The sequence below is a fragment of the Phoxinus phoxinus genome (assembly GCF_949152265.1).
Source record: "Phoxinus phoxinus genome assembly, chromosome: 2".
Lineage (NCBI taxonomy): Eukaryota > Metazoa > Chordata > Actinopteri > Cypriniformes > Leuciscidae > Phoxinus > Phoxinus phoxinus.
Window position 1 is genome coordinate 51,780,917 of NC_136877.1, and position 19,650 is coordinate 51,800,566.

Genomic DNA, 19,650 nt, shown 5'->3' on the forward strand with positions numbered 1-19,650 from the left:
CAACATGAAGTCAAGACATGGAGGATGCTAAATTGCGGACGGATTTTTGATATCTCGAACGGTTTGGCCGTGGCGAGGAAACGAATTTATGGCGAGAAAAGAGAAACACGATGTGTTATAACGTCTTCATACATTAACTGATCTTGATGAAACTTCAGTAGTGTGTTTTTTGTAAGAGGCCGATCACATGGATGTAACTAATGTGAGTCAAAGTTATAGCGCCACCAACTGGCAGCAGGAAGTGTGTTACTTTCAAGATGCTTTTGACTAAAGTGGGGGGGGTATTTTTACCTACAGTCACAAAACTCAGTATGTATTTTGTGCACATCGAGCCGGACAACTTTCTCATTTACAGTCATTAGCTCCGACCAACAGGAAGTCAGATATTTTGGTTTGAATGTGGTTTTGTCTCTCTCTGACAGAGTTCCCCCTGCCATTCTGTGTGTGTGTGTGTGTGTGCGTGTGTGTGTGTGCATGTGTGCCCCCCCCCCCCCCCTCGTGTGTGTCTGTGTGGGGAGGGGAAGGAGGGCACACACACAGACAGCCCCCCTGTCTCTGTGTGTGTGGGGAGGGGGGCAGAAAGACTCTATTAAAAATAGGTATATTGTGCCATCTAGTGTTTTATACTATGTATACATGTGTTTTTTTCTTTTAAACAAGTGTTTTAAAGTACAGTAATTTCAATGAATATATATACCACACTTGATAGGAATTTTCGGTGTTGTGTACTTACAATAGCTGCTGATTTCATGTGTCCGTTAAGTCCATGAGACTGTAGGGTGTCTAATTTTTCATTTTAGGTTTCTGAAGGGTGCTCACGCATACTTTGTGGTTGATATGTGCCCTCGATGTGCACTTTTGCAGAACCCACACTGATGCAAGCTCTAAAGCAGACTTCTTCTCGACAGTCAAAGCAGAGTTACGTTATTGCCCGTCGTGCACAGGAACCCTAAAGGCACCGGGGTGGCGGTTTATATATATATATATATATATATATATATATATATATATATATATATATATATATAAATAAATATAGCTGCAAGCAGCGATGGAGGGCCCAAGCCGGTGGCACCGCCACCTCGGTGCCTTTAGTGCAACTAAAGGCACCGGGGTGGCGGTGCCACCGGCTTGGGCCCGTAATCGCTGCTTGCAGCTATATTTTTTTATTGTTTTTAAGATGAAGAATCTGGGTACTTGTACATTGTGTCGGAGTACTGTGCCGGAGGAGATCTATACAAGAAAATGAAAACACAAGAAGGATTTTTTGGAGAAGAACAGGTGAGTGTTATATCAAGTCAAGTCACCTTCATTTATACAGCGCGTTTAACAGTATGGATATTGTTTCAAAGCAGCTTTACAGTGATAATAGAAAGTACCGTAGCAGTGAATTTGTGAAAACGCAGACGGTGTGCACATGCGCATCGCGCTTATTCGCTCTAGAGCTGTCAATTATATCATGTGATGCTAACTGTAGCTCTAATTATATGTTATGATGTATTTTGTTAAAAGCATCGTAAGCATTATAGTTTGTTTCTGATGTAGTACAAAATTTTATCTTAATTTACTGTTGTATGTTGTGCAGGGAAAGAGGTTAAAGCCAAATGGATAAACCTTTGAGTTACAAACACAAGGGAAAATACATTATTGGTCAGCGCCACCTATCGGTCAGGCGTGAATAAGCCGAAGGCAATCGTCTCGGTTACGTATGGTAACCCTTGTTCCCCGAGGAGGGAACGAAGACGTAAGTCAAGATGATGAATGGGGATCGCTTGCGAGAGCACTTCGAGTGAAACTAAATGATAATTTATTATTTATCATGCGATAATTGCCTCAGCTGCTGTGCATCGCGGCGCGAGCATAAAATGTGCGTCGCATCCTTGTCTTTCTGCTGAGGAGCCGGACCAAGCTCAGCAACTGTGGCGAGGGGACTCACGTCTCCGTTCCCTCCGCAGGGAACCGTACGTAACCGAGACGTTCCCTTTAATCAGTCACTGGGGAATAGGGACATCTTCCAAACGCAATGACGATAGTGCAAGCCGGATGTGAGCACTCACATTCTCGTTGAAGGCACAACAGCCTGAGTGAAAACAGCTGTTCTGCTCTCTGTGAGATCGTGGCCAGCGCTGTAACACCAACACCAGCTTGAAGACGTGATCTCCTGAAGAAGCAGACTGAAGTTTAAACACTCTCAGAAGAGATTGCAGAGCAGGAACAGTATTCACCGTCTGGCTCTATAGCGAAAGACAAGGATGCGACGCACCAGCTAATTATATACTTACTGTATGCTCGCGATGCACAGCAGCTGATGCAATTATCGCATGCTAATGTGCATTGGCTCGTTTCGTTTCACTCGAAGTGCTCTCGCAAGCGGTCCCCATTCGTCAGTCTTGACTTGCGTAGTAGTGACTGACGAAGGGGAACAATTGTTTCACATTCAGTGTGAAAGGACCTTAAGACACTGGTTGCTATGATACAGAATATCTGCTGAACTGTTACTAGCATATGATTTCACAAATAGTTTGTTTCTGAATATAATGTAAGGTACATTTTGGATGAATGCTTGTATTGTCTTCTGTTATAGTTGTATCAGAATGTGTCGGTTGGGTCTTTGTCCTCCACTGTGATTAGATGGTTTGTAAAAAGTGACAGTGATTAACACCATGTTTTACACAATTTTACATATCTCAGTGACCAGAGAGATGCTTTAAAACAATACGATACAAACCCTGGTGGACAAGCGACTTAAAGGATTAGTTCACTTTTAAAGTGAAAATTCTGTCATCATATACTCACCCTTAAGTTGTTTCAAACCTGTATGAATGTCTTTCCTCTGCTGAACACAAAGGAAGATATTTTGAAGAATGTCGGTAACCAGACAGTTTTTGGTTCCCATTGACTTCCATAGTATATTTTTTTCCTACTATGGAAGTCAATGGGAACCAGAAACTGTCTGGTTCAAGGTCAAGTGAACTGATCCTTTAAAGGGCACCTATTATGACATTTAAAATGTTCCTAATGTTGTTCAGGGAGTCCCCAACAACAGTTTTACGTGCATGGAATGACAAAAAACACTTTTGTTTTCGTATAATATGCATTTATTTTTACCTGATTTGCTCACCGACTCCCAAATGATTCGTTCAACGACTCATTTTTCCAAACCCCTCCTTTGCGCTACGTAATCTACGTTGATTGGTCAGATGACCCAGCAGTGTTTACAGAGATAATACTTATTTTTAACACGGAGTACAATGATGCTTTTATCAATTCAATTTTGTTATAATAATGATTATAGTCCACTGCTTTAGTTTGTAGTAAAAAACTAAAAATAAGATGAAGAATTTAATGTTATGTTAGCGAGCATAGCCAGAGTTCATATTGTAAAAGCACAATCAGTCTTTGTTTGTGTTAGCCCGATGCATAAACGTAACGTTTAAAAAAAAAAAAAAAAAAAAAGTTACGTTTCTACGAGGTATTATTCTATTCTTTAAGACAACTCCGAAAACAACGACAAACACTTCACATATCTCAATACAATTGCCATTGAAGACCTAGAAGCTAAACGGTGCTTACACAACAAACAAAATAATTATTAAGCATGCTACATAAAACATAAAAGCAACAATTATTAATAACACTTACAGGCTGTGATACGGAGGAGGAAGCTGATGCAAATACACTTGGAACTGGACCTTCCTTCAATATCAGCCGGCTCGCGAATCCAAGTTTGATTGCATTTAAAAAGCAATCGTCTTCAAAATGGCGCGAACAAAGCACAAGGCTCGGACTATACTTCTGTGGTATAGTTGTATATATGAATTGTAGCCACTTAGTCTTCAAATGCTCCTCCATGGGCAGATGAAAAAAGTTTGCTTTTGAGTCGCACTTCAGTTCAGAACACAGCGTCTCGTCGCCATGATATTTTCAAGTTTTCCCTGCTGGCCTAGGAGCGCAATAAGTGGGCGTATCGTATTCAAATAACTTGACAAGTTGACGTCATCTAGTCAGAGAAAAAGCTTCGGTCTTCTAACGATTCATAAAAATGACTCTGAGTCGACTCTTACTTTTGAAAGACAATAACTTTCATATTTCAAACTTTGCAGGATGTTTTTGTTCACTTAGATCTATGTTACACGCTACATGAAAGGTAAATTTCAAAATTCCATAATAGGTGCCCTTTAATAGGAAACCTATTTAATAGATAAAACCCCTGGTGGACAAGCGACTTAATGTCACATTTACTTCAGAAAAGTTATCAATAATTACAGTTTGTTAGTTAGCTACAAAAGAACTCCAGAGAAGAGCTAATATCACTCAGCCCTGTTAATACTCGACACTGAATGATACATTTGGGGGTAAAACACTTTTTGTCACTATGGTAGACCAATGGCAAATATGCAACCTTTTACAACTCAAGATACCAAATAAAAACAAATGCAATGCATGGAATAAATGACTGCTTTCTTGTTTCTTCTGTGCAGATCCTTGACTGGCTTGTTCAGATTTGTCTGGCTCTGCAGTATCTTAATGAGAACAATGTTCTCCACAGAGATATAAAACCTCAGGTAGACATTGACAAAAGTCATTTAATCATTTATTAACATGAAAGCCAAATGTGTTTGTTCATGTGATGATTTATGCATTTTCTGGTGTTCTTCTAGAATGTTTTTCTTACTGAGGATGGTTACATCAATCTAGGAGATTTTGGATGCTCAAAAGTGCTGCAAAGGTGAAATTAAAGAGTAATGGGACTTTTGAAGGGATTTTGTCCATCCATTTTAATTTACATGTTTGATTTTTCTTTTTAAGAGCTGATGAATATGCAACATCGGTTGTGGGTTCAGATCTCTATGTCAGCCCAGAAATCTATGAAAAGAGACACAATTCAAAAAGGTATGCTTGTATAGATAAAAGTAATACATACATTGATGCCTGGTTTCACAGACAATTTAAAATTAAACCTTAGTTTAATCCTCAGGATTTGGCCTTAGTTCAATTAGGACATTTAAGTAGCTTTTAAAAACATGTCTTAGAAAAAAAATAGAAAACTTTCAGTTAAAACAACTCAATAATGCATTTTAGTCTGAGACTTAAGCATTGTCTGCAAAACCGGGGGTTAAAGAACATGAAAGTTAAGCATTCAGATGAAGGTCTTCCAAAACAATACAATTTACTGTAATGAGTGGCTGTTATAATAAAGTACAAAATGAAGAATAGCTCTAGTCTTTAATCCAATAATCAATTTACATTAAGTCATTTCGCAGACACTTAGAAAGAGAGCAACAGAAACAATGTGTTAAAGCTGTGACAAGTGGGGTTAGTAGAGCTTATAGTTGTAGTGACATGTGGGGTTAGTTGTTGGGGTCGGATACGTGACCTTGTCTAGAATAGAAATAGAAATAAGTGGCAATGGGTTTAGTTCAGGTTTAGTTAGTTAATGCGCCACACATTACGTCATCATGTTGGAAAGGTCGTGGTACTTCCGACTACATCTTGCGTGACCTTTCCAACATGATGACGTAATGCGTGACGCATTTCAGAGATGGTACAAGACGGGCATTTGTGGTTAAAAAGTATATATATATATATTTTTTTTGAAAATGACCAATCATTTTGCTAGATAAGACTCTTATTTCTCGACTGGGATCATATAAACACTTTGAAGCTGCATTGAGAATGACATTTGCACCTTCAAACCGTTGGTTTCCATTGAAGTCCATTATATGAAGAAATCCTGGAATGTTTTCCTCAAAAACTTTAATTTATTTTCGACTGAAGAAAGACATGGACATCTTGGATGACATGGGGGTGAGGAAATTATGAGGACATTTTTATTTGAAAGTGAACTAATCCCTTAATGAGTCAGGGTTTGAGGAAAAACATACACCTCGAGTTGTTTCTTGAAAATGTCTAAAGCTTCAGAGTAGACAGGAGAATCACAGCGAAACAAGACCAGTAAACTGAAACTACACCAAACTCAAAGAACACAGGGCTTACATACACAGGGATGACAATAACTATCATAATGGGGACATGTGTAACCTAATTAACAATCAAGGAGATTAACTAGAACACAATCTAGCAGGGAAACCCAAATCTCAATGAAAAACAGAACATAGATGTGACACTATATCAAGAGAAGTAACTAACTACATTATACTGACTTTGTTTAGTGACATATGGTCATTGGGATGGTTGCTTCATGATCTCTGCATGCTGGATGTGTGGGTGAGTATATATATATATATATATATATATTTTTTTTTTATCCATCTATTCTTTAAAGTGGGACTCCAATGTTGGATCTCTATTTTCCAATATATGGTCACAGGGCCATAAACACACCCTGCACAAATGGCCAGTCCATCAGTGATTAAAAAAAGTCAATGCTAATTAAAATAATCCTATGGCTCAATTAATTAACTTCAAAGTGTACAAAGTGTTCTCTTTTTTTCCTCTGCATTTCTCCTCTTCTCCAGCTTGCTTCTTAATCTATGTATATAATAAATCTGGAATTGTGTTCTACAAATACTGGTGGCTTTTTGTGACATATTGCCTTTGTTATTATATGGCAAGTTACTTTGGAGAAAAGTGTCTGAATTATAAATTGTCACATAAATAATGGTCTCTTTATATATTGTTCATTTTTAATAATCTAGAAGTTAATCAGACTTTAATTTTTCTTTATCTGACAGTCAAACATCATAGAGCGCCGCCGTCTACATGCCAGTAGCTTGAGAGGAACCAAACCCGAAATCTCAAATAGGTACTCGGAAGATCTAAGGGGATTAATCTGTCAAATGCTCAGCCGTGACCCTCATATGAGACCTTCAGCTGGTGAGATTCTGGGAAAACTATTCCTGAATGATGCAGTACAGAGAAATAAGAAGATTCCAGATGCACTGCAACAAAACTTCTTGACTTCCATCAATGACTTTAATGAGGCCTACAAGCACTATAGTGACTTTGAGATTGTAGTCAGTGAGTGGAAAACCACAACAGATTCACTAGAGGAGATACACCGTAACTGCACTATAGGCAGTCTGTCAGGTGCAGGGATCGGAGCCGCTGGAGGAATCACTGCATTAGTTGGGGCAATTTTGTCATCGGTCACATTTGGAGCGTCTCTGATTGCAACTGGTGTTGGGATTGGTGTTGGAGTTGCAGGTGGTATAACCGGTGCTGCATCCAACATTACCAATACAGTGAAACAAAAAGCACTCCGTGAGAAGTTTGAAAAAATTCAGCAGGACTACAAAAAAGCAAGTGAACCGATTCTTAAGTCACTCATAACACTGAGAAAGGTAATGAGAAAACTTTCAAGGTTCCGTGATTTTGTCCGTAGCTCAACTCTTGATAAAGTGCAAATGTCATGGAGAATAGGCAGAACCACAGTAGCTGGTGTCACAGAATTTGTGACTCTTGGGATGCTGGCAAGTTTCGGCAGAATCGCTGTTCGGGCTGCCGGTGTCGGGCGAGCAGTAGCAGCCGCTTCAGGAGTGTTGAGTGGAATATTAGTCATAGTTGACGTCGCCTTCATCGTGAAAGATGCCAGAGAGATTCACCGGATGAGACAGGGAAGAGTAGATGATCCAGAAAATGTTGAATCCTCTGTACTCAAAGCCATCGTACAGATGAGGAAAACACATACAGAGCTTTGCGAGGCCTTGAGAGTAATTCAAGAAACAAAAGATGAATTGGCCAAAGTAGAGATTTAGAGAGTTTAAACATATAAATATAATGCGACTCAAGCAACACTACTGATGTATATGTGAGCTTAAGTGAAGAAAGAGGTTTTTGCAGAAAACGATCTAAATGTACAGTATGTTGCACCGAGCCACACAATAGAAGAGATGTGCGATGTGTGAAGTCAGACTTTTGCAATCATTCTATTTTGTAACTATCAACTTTACTAATAATTGCATGGATTATTTGTATTTATATGCACAGGAAAACGTCTCTGAAATAATTTTGTTCTAAAGTTGATCAATTTTGTATTTCTCTATCTGTGCACACCTGGGATTAGTAATTTGCATAAACATGCCCAAATAATCTCCATATAAAGGCTTTCGTTTACAGCCTTTCATCACTCTCAGCAAACATGCAATAGAGTTCACCATGAACTTTGAAATACTGCAATAAATATAAAGTATAAGGAACAATAAACACCTTTAAATACAGACTAAGATACGCTGTGTGCGTGCGTGCGTGTGCGTGTGTGTGTGTGTGTGTGTGTGTGTGTATGTGTGTGTGTGTGTGTGGTTATTGATAATTTAAAGCCATTCGTAAAGCTTTCACGTACAACTGTATATACAAAATTAGTGTTTGAGAATGTATGAATTACAAATTTTTTCTATAACACAGTTTGTTTATGGATTCATTTTTTTTATGGATTACTGTTAAAGCATTCATTTTTGGTGTGTTTTAAACTTATGTTTTAGTGATTTGTGGGTAATTGTTTAAAAGTCAAATTCCAATAGAAATATAGAAATAATATAAAAATATTGTCAATAGAAAATGTTTCCGATATAAACTTCAGATGACAATATTCCTCTTAATTCAGATTAATGTATATCTAATACACTTTTAAAATAATGATTCCGTATTACTTGACTGTATTCTTTATTGTTCTTAAATGAATCATCATGGCAAAATTAGCATAATTTGTTAATAATTTGCCACATTTTGTATGTTACACTTCACTGGATCAGAAATGTAATATACAATGTGTCTTTAATAAACAAGAAGCAAAATAAAAAGGAGTCTGTTGTTTATACATTTACATTCAACATTAAACCATTTAGCAGACACTTTTATCCGACTTACAAATGAGGAGAACAATAGAAGAAAATTAAACCAACAATATGGAAACAATATCCACGTCCCAGTTATATGGTGTATAATGCCCTTTTCACAAGATGTAAAATAAGTATCTGATGTCCCCAGAGTGTGTGTGTGTGTGTGTGAAGTTTTAGCTCAAAATACCCCACAGATATGTTTATATAGCATGTTAAAATTGTCACTTTTTAAGGGTGAGCAAAAATACACCGTTTGTGTCTGTCCCTTTAAATGCAAATGAGCTACTGCTCCCGGCACAGGGGGCGGAGCTTTAAGAGCTTGTGTGTGTTATAGTAGTGGGAAGTTCAGATCATTTTACTGACTCTGATCTTTGAATATCGTTCATCAAAATTAACAAATCTTTTTTCGAGTAATTTCGTTCATTTCAGCAGAATGTATTTAAACCAAATTCCCCAAACACATCAAATGTTGATCGCATTTACAAAAAGAAAAAATGCAATGCAAGGAAAAGGCCAAATTATGAGAAACAGAAATGATTAATTAATTTATCTTGGTCTTCAGGCTATGCAGTCTGTTAGTTTACCTCACCTCCCGAAGCTATATGTTCATCCCATGACATCCTCATAAACTGAGTTTTGCAGTAGTTTACCTCACCTCACGATCTGAGCCGTTCACGCATCATGTGTCTTTAGCCATGTGACGAGGAGTGATGGAAAAAAATGGTCCCCCACAAGAAAATTATGGTGTAGGACTGAAAATAATCCAAGATATTTGAAAGGAAAGAAAATACATTTGTTTTACTGTTTTCCACCCTCAAGAAATGTACAGTTTTCAACCATCTTGCTGACAACGTTTCTTTAGTCATTCGGCAGTCTTGCAGCCTGAACTCCTGCAGGAAATCCACCCTTTCAGATGCTGCCGAAACCCGGGATCCCTTGCAGTGAGTTTTCAGAAATTTACTTTGATCGGTCGTCAGAATGAGGACATTTTTTCACAGTTGATCTTATGAATGGATTAAAGCTGACCTTCTGACCATGGAATGGGTAAGTCTATTTTCATTGTTTAATGGTATGATAGGACAAGTCTACGTTTGCATGAATTGAATGGAACAGAAATTATAAGGATTTAAATAGCTTCAATAGTCCCATTACTGTACAAACCGTGAACATTCAGATCTCCTCAGGGATGGAAGGGACATTTCTGATAACAGTGACGTATTGTTTGCTTTATGGAGCAAAACAGTTTAGCCTACCTTGTGTAAACTCAAGAAAGACTACATTGGAATTAAATGTCCAGATGAGGAAATGCTCCAATGGTGGGAAATAATTGGCAAACATCAAAATAAATAAAAACATGGTGAAATAATTGAGGCTTTAAACTTCATAAGTTCACAAGGCTACGTGAGTTAACAACGTGTCTATCTTCAAGTATAGATGCTAAATGTAAAGTAGTGCAATCTAAAAATGCAGAGGCAAAAAAGTCTGAGGCAAAGATTCAAGATATTCAATCACAGCTTGATAAATGACTAGCTGAGCAGTTAGACCTGACTGAAAAGTGTAAAAATCACAAGGAAATCATTGCAGATCTCAAGGCTAAGCTAAATGCTAAAAAGTCTATGTTTCCCAAAATGCTGAACAGCGATGGGACTAAAAAGCATGTTCATTTCTTAGAGGAGGTGATTTGCTCTAATAAATCTGAAACGTTTAGTTCAGAAAGTGCAAGCGGCTTAAGAAAGTGTGCCTATTACAGGTCTTAAAGGGGTCATGACATGAGAAACCAAATTTGCCTTGATCTTTTGGTATATAAGAGGTCTTTGTACCATTAAAACGTCCTGCAAGTTTCATGGCTTAAGACTTCCTCCCCATTATAAACGAATCATTTATTTACTCAAGCTCTAAATACAGCTCGTTCTGGATCCATGGTAAGAAGTGACGTCACGGTACGAAGTGACGTACCAGCGTTTGCATACGACCGCCTCCAGGCAGAAGGCAACTACGCTTTCAGCGCAAGGCAACTACGCTCATTTCGTATCATTGTCGCGCCCGCGCGCCGCGCGCCTCACAAGTGTTCAGTCGCCGGACAGCGAGTGGGTCTGTGTACAGGGAGATTACGATGCCGCAGATGTGCTGTTCCTGCTGTGGACAAACAACATCTTTGAATACGCTGCGAAAGATCCAGACGTCAGGGAAAAATGGATGCACTTTATTTTTTGCGGACGTCCCAGTCACGGCAGTGTTAATGTAAGTGTTTGCTCTATACATTTGAAGGATGACTGTTTTGAAAAAAAATCCCAATATGATGCTGGCTTTGCTAGAAAACTGTTGCTCAAAGATAAGTCCGTGCCGACTATTCTGGGCTCAAAACGACGTTGCAAACTTACTTTTTATCACTGGCTAATATAAACACATTTGTATAAGAGAATCTTGAAAATATGTCGCCTGTCTAGTGCGTTAGGCCTACATGTTATAGAAAATTAAAAATGTTGCCTTTATCAATGCTGCATCTTCAAATATGGCCTGTGCATGCATTTCTGTCCGTGGTACACCCTATCATGTCATTGAAATTAGTTATAACTGTTAATGTTAAACTGTTAGCAAATTAAGCTATAGGATAATTAGGCAACAATAATCCGTTTTCAAATGTCTCGGGTTACATTTTTTTATTAATTCAAAATAGTTTCACTTTCCATGTGGACACGGGCTGATCCAGTCTTCGTTGTTGTGGTGATGGTTCATTTTCCTCTGATTCCGGCTCAAACATAATAAGGTTTTATCATTGCAAGAGCCATCGCTTCGCATGCATCACCCGCTATTAAACAGTTACGCCGAATCCGCAAATGTTCTGGCTGGGGGCGTTAATAATTGATGCATAGGCACTGACGTTAGCCAATCATAACAGTGGGCGTTAACACTGAACTCTTAAAGGGGAAACACCCCCAAAACAGACTGTTTGAATCAGAGGTTGAGAAACAGGGTGGGAAAAGGTCATAAATCACTACATTTTAAAAGTTTTTTGTAAAAAAAACTATAGTAATACTATAATTACACCTAAGGGAACATAATAATAAAATAAAAAAACCCATGTCATGACCCCTTTAAGGTGATGCAACACTGTAAAGAACATAGCAAACATCCCTGTGGTAAAGAAAACAGGTTTTGCTGTTCCTGTCAGAAAATGTCATTATATTTACATTTACATTTATTCACTTGGCAGACACTTATCCAAAGCGACTTACATTGCATTTCAAGGTACACTACAGAGTAAAAATGCTGGTCACTGTAGGGGCAGACCATCACCTTATATTCAGAAACATAGAAAACCACTTTCTAAGAGCAAAGATCAGCGATCTGCACTTACTGGTGAAACTCAGTGAGTTAACTGCTTTGTTCATGCAAGGCCTTCAGCTATTAACTTCACTCACTAGTGGGTTAGCAGCCCAATAGCAACAAGTTTAATAGTTATACATCTAAATTGCAATGATCCTGTTTGTATTTTCAAATTTGTAATTGTGCGTAACACATTGTTCTCATAGAACACACTTCATAGTTGTTTTTGCAACTACTGTACATGTGCACATAGGCTAGTTAAAGGATTAGTTCACTTTCAAATAAGAAATTCCTGATAATTTACTCATCCCCATGTCATCCTAGATGTCCATGTCTTTTTTTCTTCAGTCGAAAAGAAATTAAGATTTTTGAGGAAAACATTCCAGAATGTTTATCCATATAATGACTTCAATAGCAACAAACGGTTTGACGGTCCAAATGTCATTCTCAGTGCATCTTCAAAGTCTCGACACAGTCCCAGCTGAGAAATAAGGGTTGTATCTAGCGAAACAATCTGTCATTTTCTAAAAAAGAATATATATATATATATATGTACTTTTTAACCACAAATGCCCGTCTTGTACCATCTCTGAGATGCGGCATGCATTGCGCTGGAAAGGTCATGCGTGACATAAAATAAAACTACAATAATAATGTAATGCAGTACAGTACAGTACTTTTTTATGCAAATGAATTAAACTGAAAAGTAATTTGTAATTTCTTAAAAAAAAAAAGTAACTCAAATATTAATGTGTAAATGTATAAAGTAATGCGTTACTTGACTCGTTACTTCAGAAAAGTAATCTGATTACGTAACACCCGCAATCTTCTTGTTAGTAATTTGGTCCTGTTGCATTCAATGATAAGTGTGATGTATTTTAGGTAAATTACTGTCAAAGAAGACCGTTGTTGAGGGGGATATTATAATTGTATATATTTTGTTTGCCAAAAGGTGATTCTGTGGCCCATGAACTGCATCATCAGAGATTATATCAAGAGCTGTAGGCTTTGAACAAAGCAAACCCGTATCTCACCAGTAAAGTTTAGATGGATGACAACTATAATCAAGGTAAAGACGATTACATTAGGCACACGTGAGTCTGTTATTATTAATGCGAAACAAACCGTATAGGCCTATATGTGCTCTGTATGTGCGCACTGATAACTTTATGCATGAGCACAGTAATATGGTCTCATGTCTGTTGTGTTATAGGAGTGTGTGAGGGTCTGAGGTGCTTATGTATATGGACATCAAACACTCGCTCTGACAGGGGAACTGTTCACTGATGTCATGCCACCTTCAGATCACCACATTACACACATTTTAGTAGCATTATTGTGTGTGTGTGTGTGTTTCTGTGTTTAATAATTCTGAACGGATCTGTATATGCATTAAGGTGGTCTCCATGTGGTCCTCTTTGGTATTGCAGATTGACGTGTAGTTATTTACAGCATATAAATAACAAATGTAACATTTATTGTTTTTGCCTCACAGTTTTGCTGTTGCACTGTACAATACATAAATTGTGAATTATGAAAAAAAAGTCTTTAAATTAAAAAAAGCTTCCATAAAGTACAGTTGTGAGAGTCATCCTCAAACTTAGTCTTGAACTTGGTAAAACAACTGCTTTATTTAAAATATATTTCAATCCTTTAACATGTTTTAAGTCGTATATGTTTTCCTTCTGTTCTTTTTTTTTTTTTTTTTACTGTTAAGCATTTAATCATACTGAGAATGATGATTGCTAAAATTGTTGGATGTGGCACAGCTCTATCCAGAAAAGTGTCCATAAATACAGATAAAGTTGGCAATGAAGCTGCTGTGTCTGAATGCCAGTATGTCCGGAGTGAACGTTACGCCCGCTTCACACATACTCTGTGTTGCGGTCGCTTTCACATATAAAGCGTGCGTTTGCAGTGCACAACTGATCCGCGGCTGTACCACAAACACATTTACTCTCACTATTTGTATTTCAAATCCAGAAGTTATCAGCTACTTTTATTAAAAAAAAAAAAAAACGTTGTCAGTATTGCGATTCTCTTTGCACACATATACACTCTTTAATAGACGTATTCACTTCTAAACACAATTTAAACAACATATTATTCAATGCATTACTTCTATATAGATTATATATAAAGTAGGCCTAAGCAAGTGGTAACATATTTAACCATACTTGTATATTAAAATCGCAAAAATTTTAAATAAAAACTTAAAATTGACAAAAACGGCAGACTCATACCTTTTTCTTTTGCATAATTTAAATCTTTATAAATCTTGTATGTCACAAAGAACTTGTTTTTCCACCTCCACGAATGAGACGAGTGTTGTTCATTATGTCCTTGTTGAAGTAAATTGTAGTTTTCCTTGCTTTACCCTGGTCTTAAAGTAAAAAGATGACTGTGAAAAATAGTAGTATTTAATTAAATGCATTTATGGTGAAATTACTACATTTTATTTACAACCCCAAATCAGAAAAAGTTGGGACACTGTACAAATTGTGAATAAAAACAGAATGCAATGATGTGGAAGTTTCAAATTTCAATATTTTATTCAGAATACAACATAGATGATGACATATCAAATGTTTAAACTGAGAAAATTTATAATTTTAAGGGCAAAATAAGTTGATTTTAAATTTCATGGCATCAACAAAGTTGGGACAAGGCCATGTTTACCACTGTATGTGTGAAATGGGCGTAAGATTCAACTCAATGCAACGCAGGGAGATTTTTCGTTTTCCGAGTGATGTTACCGTTTTGTAGACCTTCTCGTATTAATTAGAATTATTTGTTAATTCGGTGTTGCCTTGTCCCTGTTCATTGTTGAATGAAGATCGATGAAGTAAAACTACAAACATGAGTAAAAAGTGTAAAAAAAAAAAACCTACAAAACATGCCAGAAATGTGCGACCGAGTTTAGAAATTGACTGACTACTCAAAGTTTAACCTGACACAAAAATATGTGTTTCATGTTATATTTCATCTGCAATGAATGTGGACTTTTATAAAGATCCGTTTGGCCATTAACTTTTAAATGCATAATTATGCATTAATATGAGCAGAGTCTATTCTATTCAAGACCTGCGTCAGATCAACGTGCTTCTGCATTTCTCTACGATATAGTAGGAAATTAAATTAAATTAAATTAAATTAAATGTGGAGGTTTTTAGACAAGATAGGATTAAATGATTTTTTTTTTTTTTTTTTTTCATGTTAAGTGATCACAGAAGAGATGAGTTTTCAGTTGTCTTTTGAATGTGGTCAGGGATTCTGCATTCCGGACGAGGGTAGGGAGATCATTCCACCAGCAAGGAACCGTGAATGAGAATGTTCTGGAGAGTGATTTTGTGGCTCTCTGTGATGGTACCACGAGCCGTCGCTCATTGACCGATCGCAGGCTTCTGGTAGGGATGTAGACTCGTAGGAGCGAGTGAAAGTAGGAGGGAGCTGAGCCTGTGGTCGATCTGTAAGCAAGCGTCAATGCCTTGAACTTGATGCGAGCAGCGAGTGGTAGCCAGTGCAGAGAGATGAACAGAGGAGTGACGTGGGCCCTTTTGGGCTCGTTGAAGACAAGACAGGCTGCAGCATTCTGGATCATTTGTAGAGGTTTAATTGCACATGATGGAAGACCAGCCAGAAGAGCATTGCAGTAATCAAGCCTAGAGATAACCAAGGCCTGGGCGAGAAGTTGTGTTGCATGCTCAGTTAGGAAAGGCCTGATCTTCTTGATGTTGTGCAGTGCAAACCTGCATGATCGAGCTGTCTTTGTGATGTGGTCTGTGAAGGTCAGATGCTCATCAAATGTTACTACAAGGTTTCTGACCGACCTTGATGGGGTGATTAAAGTTGAATCTAGCTGGATAGTGAAGTCGTGCTGTAGAGACGGATTGGCAGGGAGGACGAGAAGCTCAGTCTTTGCCAGGTTGAGCTGCAGGTGATGCTCCTTCATCCATGCCGAGATGTCCGCCAGGCAGCTTGAGATACGTGCAGCTACTGTGGGATCATCAGGTTGAAATGAGAGGTAGAGCTGGGTGTCATCAGCATAGCAGTGGTAAGAGAAGCCATGTGCCTGTATGATGGGTCCCAGTGATGTGGTGTAAATGGAGAAGAGGAGCGGTCCAAGAACTGAACCCTGAGGAACCCCTGTAGTCAGTTGATGTGCTTTGGATACCTCACCTCTCCATGCGACCCTGAATGATCTACCTGTGAGATAGGACTCAAACCAGTGGAGAGGAGTTCCTGTGATGCCCAGTGATGAGAGGGTGGACAGGAGGATCTGATGATTCACAGTGTCGAAGGCAGCAGACAGATCCAGGAGAATGAGAACTGATGATTTGGAGGCAGCTTTTGCGATCCGTAGGGCTTCTGTGACTGACAGCAATGCAGTCTCGGTTGAATGCCCTTTCTTGAAGCCAGATTGGTTTACATCTAGTTGGTTGGTCAGAGAGAGGAAAGATGATATTTGGTTGAAAGCAGCTCGTTCAAGTGTTTTTGCAATGAATGGTAGGAGAGAGACAGGTCTGTAATTCTCTAAGAGTGATGTGTTAAATGTCGGTTTCTTTAGCAGTGGAGTTACCCGAGCCTGCTTGAATGCTGTAGGAAAAGTGCCAGTGTGGAGCGATGAGTTGATGATGTGTGTGAGTGCTGGCGAGTACTCTTCTGCTACACACTCAAAAATATTGAAAACCTTTAGAGCGTAGGCTATAGTAGTCTAGCTATATGTAGGCCAATTGAGACGCAGCATGAATGTCGACGCGGAAACGCGTTTCGTTTTTGGATTTTTGTCCCTCACCGCGTCCCATAACGTGGTTTCACTTTCTCTATAACGGACTAGTGCGGTGTAGAATTGCTATTTTACGGTTATTTTTTAAAGAAAGACACAGAGCTGAACTAAGTAAGATACTTTCTGAACTTTCTGGTAAGATATATATATATATATATAAATGCTTATGATGAAACTAGGTTTATTAGTGGAGTGGCTAAGTGATATAATCGTTCAGTTTATGATACAAGCGTGAAAATTGGCATGAGCAGTCTCCACGGGTCACTTGACAAGAAAATTGTCCGAACCACTTGAAATTTCAAGATGGCCGATACCTTAGTGGAGCAATTAGGCTTAAAGAAGAACTTTTTTTAGTTAATCTTGATCGTTATATCTTCTTTAGAAAAAAAACCGAACCGGATTGTTGCTTGCAACACGGAGCTGCTACCGCTAATGCCCAGAGCTCCACTCAGCTAACGGCAGTTATGGGGGCATAGGCCTATTCATAAAGAGTGTTTTTGTGCCTCTTAACAGACACAACATGCAATTAAAATGTCTGTCCAACATGAACAGGGTCCTTAGATGACAACAAGATGCGTTTAGCAACTTAGCCATTGTTTAAATTCACCTACATAGTGTTTTAGACGGCTAGCTGTAGTCTCGCACTGAAGTCCCGTGGGAACTCGTGTTGTGAGGAAACCTCAAAGTGTCCCCTTTCAAAAGAGACCAAAACCATGCATATACTCCAAATGGTTCAAGAACAGCATGCAATTTAATTTGGGGATGCCTTTTTTTAGGCGTTTTTGGCTAAATTTGCAGGAACGCGAAAAGGTTAAAGGTGCTCATGCAATATCTATTATTATTATGCACATGTGATGAATATCGTAATACGAGGCAGTGAAACTCATTTCCTATAAATCAATCAGCATTAATAACGACAGTAATATCGCGGTATTGAAGCTGGACTGTGACGCTATTTCATTCTAGAAAACAATTTTTTTGCATTATTTTCCTATCACTGTAAATCTGCCTTGAACAATTGATTGTAAAAAAGCGCTATAGATAAAGGTGACTTGACATGTAAAATACTTAAATATCAGCACTGATTGGTCATTGAACTGCATGTTTTAAAGCAACATCAGACTTATGTCATGCTACTGAATATCATCATTATGCAATATTATATTGTGATATTCCTTAATTAGCTTTTCACTAATGTTACCACAGCTAAGACATTTATTCTTTCAGTTATTGTGAATTCAAGTTAAATTAAAATAGTAATATTTACACTAACTCCAACACTTTGTTTTAATGAAAGTACACATCGCTAAAGAATGACCCTAAATATTAGTTGTTGTTTTTTTTCTATTGTGTTTCTCTATGAGAGATGAAATGAGACCGTTCCACTTATCCAGGTGTTTTTAACTCCATACACCAAGTATGGACAAGTGAACAATGATCAGTTGAATATTATTATCATTGCTAAATAAAAATATTAAACACTATAATAAATATTACTATTGTAATAACATTTTCATTATTAAAAATATTTACGAATAAATATGACAAAATAATAATTCGAAAATAATAATAATTCCATGTATTTAATGAAAAACCACATGTTAACATGCAGGCAGCATTACTATACATCATTAGAAAGGTTTTAAGTGTTTATAACAAAATATTATATTATTATGATAAAATTGCTAATTATAATAATTTATACATTTGTGTGTGAAGGTATACAAAATCAAAATGTATTTAATATGAAATATGAGCCTCTTGTGGATCTATCGTGAAAAAAACCTATACATTTCTGCACACTAAAGAAAAAACGGATTATCATATGTTTACCTCAAATTTATTTGGAGAGAATTATTATTTTTCCTATTTTAGGACAAAATGGGATGTAGTGAGCATTACCGTGTGCTAAACACACTTCTGTGTCATCCAGGCTGAAGCCAGAGGGCGCCCTCGCACAGAAACTCCACATAATACATCCTCAACAGGTTTTTATTTATTTACCTTGCAGAAGTAGGAAACCCCTATGGGCATCATACTATCAATGTAGAATAAAAGAAGATAGAAACGCTAAGATTCATTTAACACGACCAATAAACACACAAATACAACAATATATGTTTATCTGAGTTCTCCAAGCCTTCTCAGGGATTTTCATAATAATAAATGATATCGTCTATATAGTCCATTGCTATCGACATAGCGTTTATCACTTATAGAATATAAAATATGTTGTTTGCCTCATTCTATAAGAAGCCTATCTCACAGAAGGAAGTTATTTCAAACACTCGTGACATTATAAAGAGAAAACATGTTACTAAATGTTGGACAAGAGGTTCATAAATGCTTCTTATGTTTGGAAAGATGTTTGACGCGTGTTGCTTTTTAAAATGCACGATATTAGTGACTCAAACTCGTGCTTTCAGAGATAGAGCAGCGTTTAATACTGATCACAGACCGATCTTTACTAACACTGATATATATTTATTTAATTTAAAATAAAACAAAATATCGCAGCCTTTTCGATTTCATATTCACACTACGTCAAATCACCGCTTCGGTTTAATTGCAGTTTAATGTGCAGCCCTAATATATATTCATGATAAATGAATCATTCATATTCTCAGCATCTTTTCCCCTCGCCATATCTTCATATTTCCAGTGTTATGGATATGGAGGCGGTCGCTCGGCCTCTAAATGAGGGCATTGCTACATTAAAGGGTTGAAGACAATTACTTT

At 37.6% G+C, this 19,650-nt stretch overlaps 1 protein-coding gene across 5 annotated transcripts in view; it reads left to right on the forward strand.

Annotated features, from left to right (window-relative positions):
- Nucleotides 1-9,563, forward strand: part of LOC306992969 (uncharacterized protein) — a 38,265-nt gene extending 28,702 nt beyond the window's left edge. For all 5 annotated transcript variants that reach the window (XM_079602325.1, XM_079602321.1, XM_079602323.1 and 2 more), the window contains 6 exons: nt 1,181-1,281; nt 4,482-4,565; nt 4,662-4,729; nt 4,810-4,893; nt 6,174-6,228; nt 6,696-9,563. In XM_079602325.1, coding sequence (XP_079458451.1) covers nt 1,181-1,281; nt 4,482-4,565; nt 4,662-4,729; nt 4,810-4,893; nt 6,174-6,228; nt 6,696-7,718 — 1,415 coding nt within the window. In that variant the 3' untranslated portion in view covers nt 7,719-9,563. The remainder of the gene's footprint in view (nt 1-1,180; nt 1,282-4,481; nt 4,566-4,661; nt 4,730-4,809; nt 4,894-6,173; nt 6,229-6,695) is intronic.
- Nucleotides 9,564-19,650: the final 10,087 nt, after the last annotated feature.